A 12,879-nucleotide genomic window follows, 5' to 3' on the forward strand; every position below is an offset into this window, starting at 1 on the left:
CGGTGACAGCAGCAATGTTTTGCAGAGGTCTGCTTGTCAAAGCGTAAACACACACACACACACAAATTCACCTTTGCCACACTACCACAGTTCTTTTATCCAGCCACGATTCCTCTGGTGAGGAAGGAAAGCTCAAATTTCACTGTTTACATAAGCTAAGAGAGAGAGAGAGAGAGAGAGAGAGAGAGAGAGAGAGAGAGAGAGAGAGAGAGAGGGAAGTCATTTAGAGTCACAGTACATAATTTGTGTCCACTGCTTCAAAACAGAAAATTTCAACATACAATATATTGACAATATGTCAGAAGTTTCACGTAATGATGGACAGCGACTTGCTTGCTCTTGAAGAGTTGTGGACAGTTAGTAAGAGAAACTCAACTCTCAGTTCACCTGCCATTGTTCACATTGAGGGGTCTTCTATCTGTAGCCCCTTTAGACTGCCTTTTCGTTGCAGGAGTATTCCGCCTTTATTCCGCCCCGTCGTCACTGTAAGCGCTCACCGAGGCCGAAAGGCGTGACAGAATATTCCGCCTCTGAGACGGCAACCGAGGTCGTCACAGAGTTAACTACACCCAAAAACCAGTGCCAATAACTTCATCGCTTGAAGCATCATCATCAAATACAGCATGCAGTCAAATACTTCTATTTCCTGTAACAAGTAACGCCGGCGCCATAAACACATCAAATATTCTACTGCTCTTTTTAAACGGCGACAGCACAGCACAGCAACATGAAATCCGATTTTGTTTGTGCCGGACCGCTGTCTGGTACAGGATGTTCCTGAAAACATTGTATAGTATGTGACAATATTGCTAGTTATGCAAAATGAGTAGCGTTATTTATAGTGGAGTAGTTTTAGAGCAGTGAAAGGACACAGGAACTATGGTTCACATTCACCTACGACGTCTCTAAACCCAAGGTAATAGAAATACTACAAGAGTTTTTTTTCGGACCACCTCAAGGACTTCTTGACCAGGATGGCTTAGATTTCTATTGTTTTTGCCAAACTGCTAAAATGATTTAAAAGCACTAGATTTAGTTGCAGAGTAAAGAAATATATATGAAATCCAAAGATTTTTTGCAGAGTAATCAAGAATTCAATCCTGCAAATATTTGAGTTTATATAACTTTTTCATGTCTGTTCCTCCTCTTTCTTTTCTACAACCACAAGGAGAATATAAAATCGTTTGAGTCTGTGGGTTGATCAGTGTGGTCAGACTGAAAACTCTCGCCCACCAGAGACTCAGATCAGGGATTCCTCCTCCTGACCGTTTCTACCAAGGGCCCATCGCCATCTGATTGCAAGGAAAGCCGAGTCAATCACAAGAGTAGGACCCCGCGGCATGCGGAAATGAGGAGAGTTCAAGAGACCACAGCTGATGCAGATTCAAAACAAATTAGCCCTTGTAACTATTGTAACCTGGTTTGCCATCGAGCCAGAAGGACACCTCTTCTGAAGTCTGCTCACACTCGAAGCCTCATCATCAGTTTCTATCTCTCACAAACACACACTATGATCTGGCAGTCTGGTGCGTCAGTATGTGGACCAGCTGGTGTTATTGTATCACCACCTACACTTCACTCGGTGCAGCCCTTAATCAGGTCACACACACACACACACACACACACACAAACACAGTTATGAAAGGGGTATTTTTGATTGTTGAGTTGAGACTAATTTTATTAGATTTGATTCCTAATAAGTTTCAACTGTGGCCCAGTTTTCACCTCTACCACAAGGTTTCGTTGCACACGTGAGTGAAAATTCGAGTGTGTGAATGTGAGAAACTATTTGCAGGTGCCGGTGATTCACAGCGGGTTCTGATACGGCGAAACACACAGTTTCACAAGACTGTCACTTTCGCTGGTTAGAATGCTAAACGTTAGCGTTGGCGGGCCTCATCAGCTGTCGTTAACTGATTTTAATTGAGTAATTGATGACAGGCCAAAATTAAACTGGTCTGCTGTGTGGTTTAACGTTGCCTTCCAGACAACTTAGAGGTGGCAGTTGATAATGATGATTGGCTCTCATTTTCAACATTGTCCATACTTTTGTGCAGAGAAGATAACTATCAGAGACTGTTTACCATAATCAGCTAAGTAATAACATGGGGACATATTTACATGTAGAACAGGTTTTTACTTAATAATATCTATTATTTTAATTACCTACAGCCAGATAGCTAGATCTTTGCTCAGATTAAGTATATAGCCGTTATTAGAGCTGGCAGACTTTTTGGATAGACTCCCTTGCAGAATGAAATTTGCTTTCATTCACTGTCAGATACACCCTTTGCCCTCAAGAACATCGCAAGCATTTCCAGTTCAATCAAGTTCAATATATACTCCTTTGAGCTCTGGTTTAGCTTCCACAGCTAGCTGCCAGCTCCCTGCTTGAGCATGTGTCCAAAAATAAATGTGGCGGTAAAACATTGTGGACTGCAAAGACCATGATGCTTCTCCACTTTGTTCTTAAAGGTTTTTTGTTCCTCCGCTACATTTGTGCGTGATGTTGGAAGTCGTAAGGAACTACCCGGCGCCGCGCCGATGCAGTTTCGATGGAATGGCGAGGTGATGCATCTTGCTGCTGATTCAACCACCAGGTGTCTGTAACAATCGTGGGAGGAAACATGTTTTCTTGTTTTTCTTCTGAGAGAGAGAGAGAGAGAGAGAGAGAGAGATAGAGCCCTGCTTGCCCATGCCTACACACAGGCGGGGGAGCAACAGGCTAATTAACAGACTATTACGCTCCTTCTCTGAAGTCAGTGTGTGTATGTCTTATGAAAGATGTGACTAAACCTAATGACAGCCTCATCTGAGCTCAGGGAGTCAATAATATGCAGCACACGCGCACGCGCACGCGCACGCACACACACACACACACACACACACACACACACACACACACACACACACACACACACACACACACACACACACACACACTTTTAGGGGACTAGTACCACCTCCCCAAGTCCATTTCTCAATGTCACTTTTTGATGCATGGCTTCTCCCTCCCTCCCTCTCTCTGATGAGTGTGTGCTTTAAGTGCGTATTATCTGCATTTTTCCGGTTGAAACTGCTTTCCAACAGCTTAAAGGGACAGTTCAGTTTCCTCTTGTAGGAATATTTATCAATCGAGTTTGTGTATTTCATTATGATAATATGTGGAGTGCCCCAGGGTGAAATTCCTTTTTTAAAACTCTATGGTCCATCGATGAACCATTATAGGAACCACTTCAGTTTTATGCCAATCCATTGAATTAAATACTTAAAAAATCACAGATATTTTCACACTGATGCATTCATTATTCTATATCTAAATGAGGAAAAAGCGAGAGTGGAGAGGAAACTAACATTAAAACACAGTGTTGACATATAAACATGGTCCTGATCACAAACTAGCATTGCATAGAGGCTTGGAAACTACTTCTACGAGGGCCCTGCAAATTGGAACAGAATGTGTCATATGTGTGTCATGCGAAGCCAATAGTCACCATGACAACACCAAAACTCTGACAAATCTGACAAGCAAACAACATATCCAACTCTTTTAAAATTGACCTGACATGCCAAAAACAAGCCAAAAATAAGCCAAAAATATAAAAAGCATCACACCCGCAAAAATAATAAAAATAATTTGTGTATTTACTTGTGTGTGTTGTCTGATGAATATTGAACTCCCTCGCTATATTATTACTGTATTTTCTCCCATGTTCATTTTTCTACTCTATACACAGCTGAAGTATGCATCTTTCTGTCTTTAAACTGTATTTTAAAATAGTTTAAATCAAAATCGAGCTGTTTAAAGGTGCTACATTTTAAATTCAGTTGTAGTTGGAGCTTCTCTGTGCTTTGTTTATGTAGTGGATTCAGCTGCACATGCCTTTTAATGCATTTGTGTCTAAGTGTGTGTCTCACTGGCTAGCTAGTCGCTGCTTGCCGCCGGCTCAGCAGTAGCTGGGTTGAGAGCCGTGTGGAGGCAATCCTTCAATCATAGACCTGCTCTGAATTTGGAATTAAGCACCTTTAAAGAGCAGCTGGAGAACACAAGGAGAAAGACCATTTAGATGCTCTATAGACTAACAGAGAGCAGAGGAGGAGAGACGGTTAACTTCAAAGCAGGTGGGAAGCACATCTTATCAAGAATACTGATGCACAAAAGGCAAAAGGACAATTAAGTAGTTAGAAGAAGAATGAATGAAAACAATGGAACAGAAAGAATGTACTGAATATGAGGCAAAAATGGTTATCACTGAAGATCAGAGGAGGAAAGAGAAAAGTATGAAAAGAAGAAGAAAATAAAATGGAGTTGAAAAGAAAAAGAATGGGGGATGTCAAACCTTAAGGAGGAAACCATCAAAACTCTGAGGGGGTCGGCATCCTGGTGACAGTTGTTATGGCAACCGTGGGCCAAACGCAGGCGACAGTGGGGGGTGATGATGTCATGAGTGCAAAATAGACTTGCATAGTGAAGAAGACAAACAAGTAACGCAATTGTTCTCCATCATTTCTTCCACCACCTGCCAAGGCGACAAACTGAGAGCTTTTTCTCTTTGTGATCTGGAAGCAGTGTCCTCCTATTGATCTGTGCTGTAAATCAATACAAGCTGTCTCTCAAAAATGACAAGACCTTAGAGTGTTTTGAAGTGTATGAACTGCATCACACGCAGGGCAGTTTAGGCTTTTAAAGGCCCTAAGCACAATCTGAACCAACCAAAGCAGGCACACTATGCCACTAAAGGCATACATTTTCCAGTACAAATATATTGTTTGACATTTTTACAGCGCATTAAATAAATGCTTCTATTATCTGCTTGATAATTTGATATTTCTATTTAGTATGCTTTAGTTTCGTCATAGTTATAAAGCAAAAGGGGTGATTTTAAAATTTCCTCCACGTTGCTGCGATGCATTCAGGGTTTAAAATGTGGCTGCCAAACAGCAACCTCATTAAAGAAACGGGCATTTTATTTCATAACTTCACTCTGTGCTTGTTGTTTGTCGTCTGAGCTCAACAACAGATCATGGGAGAAATTTTAGAGCAGCAGCACCCACTTGCAACTGCAATACCATGACACATACTTGACAAAATATGAGGGGATCTCACCGGCAACCTCACACCCTCAAAGCCACTTCTGTAGCATTTTGGTCTGATCAGTTATACAAAGTGTTGCACAACGGTTGTGGGAAAAATGTTTTGACAAGCCTGAGCGGTAAGCAGGAAGGCACAAGGCCTTGAACCCTTTTCGTTGGATGATTAATGTTTCATCATCTCAATCATCCGCCCCTCACTCTCTCACAGAAACACATTGAGAACCTACATAACTAGCATTACAGCTACACCAAAAAGGGTGCCGCTGCTGTAATCAGGACAACATGTACAGTCTGTGTCTGTTAAGAGTTCTTCACACTCCAGAGCTCTCTGCTGCCGAGGCCCAAACTTAACAAGCAATCTGCCGTATTACAGGGTCACCCAACACTGACTCACAGCTCTCTATAGGCTGAAAACTTCACACCTTATGTTTCTCTCTAATCAGCGACATCACAGAAAGCATCAACTGTTGCATGAATTTGATAAGACGGCCGAAGAACGAGCTAACTACCCAGTAATACAGAAACCAGAACTAACCAAATGGAGTAATGGTGCAAAGATTTCATTGTTTGCAAATATAGAGTTTTTTTTAATCCCTTGCTTCCAGAGTTTTTGCCGAGATAAATGTAAAATTGGTAGCTTATTAACGCCCCATGTCTTCTTCGTGTTTTATAACACAATTAGTAGCAGATGCTAGTTGTTTTTCTGCATCTCCTGTTGGCTTGCTTGCAGCACCGCATGTTAGGAAATGAGCAGGTGCTTCGAAAAGTGTTTTACATGGGAAAAAAAGTGAGATTAGAGCAGACGTTGAACTATTTGCCGTGGTCATTTGACTCGTTGTCAAACGAGTGTCACGCTCACTAGTTTGAGAAATCTGTTTGCGGCCTACTGTCCACAATAGAATAGAAAAGAATAGAAAATGTGAAAAATATACAAAACCTCCAAGAATCACTGTAAGACAATTTAGACAGAAATTAGCCGCAACTGTCACAACAGCAATGTTCCCCAAAAAAATGGTCGATGCTCTGACTACTATGCTGATTTGAATGTAAATGTCTGTTCTGCTCTCATTATAATTCTATTGTTTTTCACTAACGGAGAGAGAAGATCTGAAGTGATAGAGACGGTAAAAAAAAGAGTAAAGACATCCTGGAAAAGGCAAGAAATGCCTTTTCCAGGCAAGAAATGATCCACACAGATGTAGTGTTTGTATGTGTTTAGCTTTCATTATATGTTTGAGAAACCACTCACGATGTAGTGGCAGACCAAAAACCAGACTGGGGCAGGGTATGAGGACCCTCAGACCTGGTCTCTTCTTACCCAATTCTAACTTTAAAATTTGATTGTAAGCCTCAGTCATTTGAAGAAGTGAAGACCAATGAAAATGTCCTCTCTTCCTAAGGTCGGCACGAAGACAGAAGTACACACATGGCTACGAGTGGAGGAGTAAAAGCATTAATTAAGAAAAAAGAGGGAGGAGATTTTATTTGTTATTCCTGCAGTTAATCTAATTTTATTATTAAGTTGATGCCGAGATGTTTAATTTACTGCACATCAACTGAAAAAGCACTCCGAGCTTGGGTGGAACGTTACTACGGTACGATAAGTTTATGCAATGTAGGACAAGTTAACAGGGTGTTTCTGATCGTGCTGCCCCTCCTCCCCTCATCTCTACCTTTAGGTGCAGACTTTTCTCTCACTGTAATGAGGTTAAAGTCAGTTAGTTATCCAACCAAAGTTTAAATCTTACCTCCTACACACAAACACACACTGCTAGAGACACATCTCCCCCTCACACAGACAACCAAGCATTTAAAAGAACCAACGATGATTCATTGGGTTACGTAACACATGCTGGCAACAGAAGAGGTGAGGAGACGAGGGAGTTTTGAGGAGTCTGTTTCCTGAGGGAGGACAGAAGGCCAAAGGCTGATGTGGAGAGCTCGTCTGGTCACATGTGTGGACTGTACAGCCGCCGGTTCAGTTTGTTCTAAAAGTGTTCGGTTCTTAAAGTGTCTTTAAATACAATTCTTCAATGTCAGGCTGATGAGAAACTAGAGAAATTAGAGACTGAAGTTTGTGTTGAATGTAAACAATGACAAAAATGTCTTCTCACTAAGGAGCAACCCCCAGTTCTAAAAAGTGGAGTCAACGCTGAAGTGCATTAAACTTGCATTCTTTCGACTGGCCATCCGGGGGCGACTTCACTGGTTGCAAAAATTCCAAGATATGTAAATAAATAAAATGGCTTCAAAACCATACTCCACAAACCAATAGGTGACCTCACGATGACTACGACCACTTCTTATACACAGTCTATGCTTCTTACCCAAACACCTTTGTGATTTAGGTTGTGAGCTCTCATTTCAATGGACCTAATCAATTCTCTCCTGTTCAGTTCTCAAACAGTCACAGGCATGTAGTGTGGAGATGGTTATTTGGAGCCATCCAATTGAATTGCCCACAATGAATGCAAACTATAGCCGTACACACAGTTGACATGTTCCTCCTGAAAAATGCACCCTAACTTAAAAGAATCCACATTGATAAAGACTCACCAGGTATCCACTCATCCTCATCATCTCCATCGTTGTCTTCGTCTTCATCAGTGATGTAGCAGATCTCCATCGCCCTCTTCCTCCCATTCAGACGCTCCTGTTCTTCAGCAGACATCCTGACCTGCAGGCTGCTGCTACCTCAGCATGGCCGTACTACACACCTGAAACAAAGAGTATGAACAGATGAACACGTGAACGTTTTTTTTAATGTTAATGTTGCTTTATCCCGACTCCAAAGCCCTCCATTATAGTAGAGGGTACACTCATAATCGTAAAAGTACACTCACATGGACTAAAATTTAAACACATCACAACATGTGTATGAATATACAAACATATGTATGTATATATACAGATGTTGTGATGTGTTTAAATGTTATGTTAGATTGAAACTTGAATAATAGATTGAAACTTGAATAATAATGTTTGTAGGAGATGTTTTCACAATAGTATCAAATAGATATTATAGAAATAGAAGAATTGACTAAAAGACAGGACAGAAGTTATGACAAAGATCACGACTGCAGATGAAAGACAGAGCTGTAGAGCAAATGGACAGATGGAAATGTACCACAGAGACACACAATGAAAGAGGAGGCTTTTAAAGCACCATCTCTTAGCAGCAGGAAAATTACACCGGCATTACCAGCATGCTTTTCTGTGCGCCAATAATACTGCCATTCCCTCATTATCAGCTGTGCACTGTGTTCTTTCCTTTATGTTTTATAGCACCATAATTCTCTCGTGTTCAACAAGAATCATAATCATTATTTAAATCGTTACAACAGAACACAAAAATATAACGTCATTCGGAATGACGGAAATCCTGAGCAATTTATAAAACAAAGACTTTCTCACTGCAATTTTCAAAAGGAGGGCAAATAGATAAATCACAAGACCTCTGAGTTACGGTGAACATTTCCTTGGCCTACATCTACCACAGTAAACAAGAATTACTGCCTTCGTAGTCTCGCTTGGTTAAAACCAAAAGCTTTGAATAATATGCACTCCCACTCAGACATCTCTCACAAAGACTGCCAGCTCACCTTGCATAACGTCACACAGCAGATTGCACAACAGGTAGCTCGGGTCAAGTTGACTTGTTGGCCCGACGGGGCAGTTTTACAATAAGCCTCTATAATCAAGAACCTGGTGAACTCGCTCTAACTCTGATGTGCTGGTTTCTGGTTGTATAGAAATGTATATAACCACACATTTCTCAACACTTCTCTATTTGATATTCAGAGCATCAATACAGCAGCAAACAACTGCATTCTATGTAAGGATATAATCTTTAAGCAGTCTACTGTTGAGCACGGTTGCCTTTGTTTGTACTGTAAGCGTTGTTAGCATAGTTAGCTGCGAGCCACCGGCTTAAGCATCGCTATTGCTGAGAGCTGAATACTCAGAATTTTGCATTTAGCAGCTTTAAATGGATTGTTGAGATGCAACCATTTCCCCCAACAATAGTTAATATCAACAAACCCTATGTTCCTTTAAAATGACCAACTCTCGACTATAAGAGGTCATTTGAACATGAAGAGTGCTGTTTTTCCGTCAAGCACTCGCAAATATCCCTCATGTTTTCAAAAGCAAAAACACGCATTTCCGTCACGTTTCCCTTGGAAAAAAAAGGTAAAATATGTAGTTATATTGTTGGTTGCCTTTTGTAAACACAGCATTCACGTTACAATCACTGCATATCGACTTCTGTGTCCATCTCAGGCCTCTGAGCCCTGCATATTACACCTTTATTGATCTTACAAGGGGACTTACACAGGGATATATAATATTTAGAAAGTAAAAGTTTAGAAGAGTGACTCCTCTGCTAGTTAGTTCCTCGAAAAGCCTACAAGCATCAGTAAGTGTGACACCGTTAGCACGTAATCAACCACAGAACACACTGTTGGGTAACTGCACTACAGTGAATTGGGAACAAGCACATACAGTACTTGGCTTGGTGAGATTCTTATGCAACATTACATGCCAGGGAAGTGTTGGCGGCAGACTTTGGCTTAGACATATTTATCTGTGCCTATTACTTGTGAACATACTGTTTTTGCAACTATGGCAATATTCATAGCCAAACAGAGTAACTATCTTAGTATAGACATGGAAAACCTGTCATCAAGAGGGCATTGCTAAAAGCATTTCTGGTACCAAAGTAAATGGTGCTATAATAGCTTTGTCTTTAAAAAGCACAGAGAACTGTTTTCTGTTTTAGTAGTGCATGACCATATATTTTATTTGTTTTTGTAAATAGATTCTTCACAGTGCTGCTCTGTGTACTTTTAACAAAACATATCTTGTTTAAAAAACACAACTCTAAATATAACCTGACTTGGAGGACATAGATAGTCAAATGCCACAGTCACATGAAACCAGACATACCGTACAGCTTGTTATTAGCCTACATAACTTGAATGTCACACCCAGCCAAAAACCGCTCCATTCACTGCCATCAGGTTTTATGTAACTTTATATACCAGGGGAAAGCAGGCCAAACGCGGTTCATGTCAGGCCTTCAGGCTGTAAAATATTGGTTGTGTAACATACAGCTCCATGTTGGTTCAGCATGTAGGTTAGACTCTCTGACTTGTAGGTTAGACTCTCTGTGTATTCTTGTCTGAAACAACTTTTCAACAACTGGAAAATAGAAACGATGCATCAACACTAGCTCAATAATACAATCCAAAGCAACAGACCTGCAATAACTTTGTGAAGATTATGTTCATTTCTCAAGACTGTGCAGCGACTCAGTTTTATGACGTGCACTTGGTGTGAAAAACTATCATAACATATTACAATGTAATGAACCTATTCACCACAAATTACAGCCCCAAATAAAACCACCGAGGTGAGTATAAATCATTGACATAGTCTCATAAAGGAGCTTTAGAAAGGTAGGTTTACTGCAGGGTTGTTGCAATGCATTGCATGTTACCGTTTGGTGCTGGTGATTGTCTTGTTGTGTTGCTTTCAGCTGAGCATTGATCTGACATCCTCCACAGGGTGCCTCGTAGGCAAATCTTGTCATTTTGCCATTGAACAAGACACAAGTTTTCACATGGAAAAGTAAATGTGACCAAAGCAGCATTTTGACAGAAGCAAAGAAAAAGACAGAATGATATTACAGTACCCATGTTACCATAACTGATATTCTGCACCTTGAAAACTGAACCAGTAAGCATTATTTTGAATTAAATTGCAAGTCATGACACTACAACTCAACACAGTGTAGCAGCATACATTTTTATCGAAGCATTCATCTACTGATGGTAGATAGAAATTTAACTAAGAGATACTCTCTCCACCACCAGACTTATGTTAACTCTGTTGTTGTATGGAAATGGATAAATTAAAAAACATAATCAAGTTAGGGGGGGAAAAAGACTCAACTTATAATCCTTCTGGTTTTCTTTGTACCAAATCCCATTTGTTATTTGGTCGGCAGCTATTGAATGTATTTGCATTCTGTAATTGCCTGTAGTAGGCATTTTGTTACTGGCGGAGTCTGCCTTTGCAGGAATTAAACTGCCTGCTTGCACATAAGGGATAGGCGGGAAGAGGTGTGCGTGTACTGGATGTAATGTAGAAAAGAAAAGCTGGTGCATCCATGCATTTCATGTAAATACAGTCACAAGTTTAGGAAGTTGGAAGACATTGTTTATGGAGGAATGGAGAAGACTTTCAAACTGTTCAAACTCTCTTACTTGCATACGGCGAGTTGAAATCTTAATTTAAAAAAAAGAAGTTAAATGTAAGTTTTACCTTACATAACATCACACAGCGGGCCGAGAAAGTGTTCAAGGACTTCTGATTCAGCCAACATTGCATTGTGGAGTACAGCATTTCTTTTGACTGGGCCAGACAGTCTGAGAAGCAATTTACATCAGGGAATATGGAAACGAGATGCTGACGAGGCCGAAATATAAAAAGCACAGAGGGGGGAATAAAAATAAAAAGTGGGAGGCATGAAGGATGATGGGGGAGATGGACAAAGACAGGAGGAGGTGTGAGAGAGGGGGAGAGTACACAGAACCACAGGGGAGGAAAGCTGTCTGGTCTGTCTGGTGTCCTAAAAACCAAAACCAACCATAAACCCATGACCAAAGGGTGGGAGGGATGAGATAACCTTAATTTCTCTAGGAAAACTAGGACAACGCTGTGGCCTGGACAAGCTTAAGATCATATACGTGGATCTCCTCCCAACCAGAAACCCACCAGCTGTGAACATGTCAAAGAACACGGACACAACAACTGAAATGCCTGTCTTGTGACATTTAATCATTTCTGGGTGATGATTTAGTAATGAGTAGGCTACATTAGCGATGGACATAAGAAGTTGTGCATTCCATTGGCCATGGAGAGAAAAAAAATATGTATTTACTAATTTGTGCACACAGGGTGTAATTCATGGCCTCAATTTAATAAAAAGGTCTTCAAGTTTTGATTAACTCTTGCAGGTGAGATGAGCGTATCTACATCCGCTGCAGTCTCCAACTGGAGTGATGTTGCGCGCTGTCAAGCCACAATTACATCAGGGACCATTATGATCTGTATGCCAGATCCGCTGGTTAGACTACATTTTGTGCAGCCAGCATCAGACAGTTGTGAAGAAACCCTGTGCGTACGTGCACATGAAATGTGTAATTTTCATTAATTATTCTACACAATTTCTTCTGCATATCAACAAGCCTAAAGGTGAAAAATTCTCTGAACTTCTCACTCCCCTTTTAAATCTGTCAAGACTATCCGTTGCTGCCAGTCTGGTGTCTCCGTCCAAACACTGTATCCGGCGTAACGTCAACTATTTTTAAACTAGGCTGGCCAAAATGTTGTCTGGAGCTCCACATTTGCCCTACAGGATTCCCAAACTGTCAGGGCATCATGATCTGGGATCACGAGTTCGGCCGGCTTTTGATAGTTTTTGCTATTATCACTTGCAGGCATTGGGAAGGTTTCATGTAAAATGTAAATATCAACTCGGTGTTCTCGGGTGTGTACAATACTGAAGGTCTTTTCAAGGAGGTGCTGAAGACATTGAAGATGGAGCACTTTGGACTGGCATGTCCAATATTAATACACATTGAATAACAAAGTCAACAAAGCTCTGTGAAGAAGCCCGGGCGGGGCTTTAGGACTCGCTCTCAATATTCTACACTTTTCTTGTTTATTCTCATTGATAACTTTTTTTGATTTACCGACTGATTTGACTGTGTTAGTCCA

The 12,879-nt window shown here is 40.8% G+C and overlaps 1 protein-coding gene across 1 annotated transcript in view; it reads right to left on the minus strand.

The window, feature by feature from the left end:
* Positions 1–12,879, minus strand: part of LOC311017648 (helicase ARIP4-like) — a 56,135-nt gene that overhangs the window by 31,021 nt on the left and 12,235 nt on the right. The window contains exon 2 of the mRNA XM_084016132.1: positions 7,651–7,811. Coding sequence (XP_083872258.1) covers positions 7,651–7,765 — 115 coding nt within the window. The 5' untranslated portion in view covers positions 7,766–7,811. The remainder of the gene's footprint in view (positions 1–7,650; positions 7,812–12,879) is intronic.

The sequence above is a fragment of the Eutrigla gurnardus genome (genome assembly GCF_963514095.1).
Source record: "Eutrigla gurnardus genome assembly, chromosome: 8".
Lineage (NCBI taxonomy): Eukaryota > Metazoa > Chordata > Actinopteri > Perciformes > Triglidae > Eutrigla > Eutrigla gurnardus.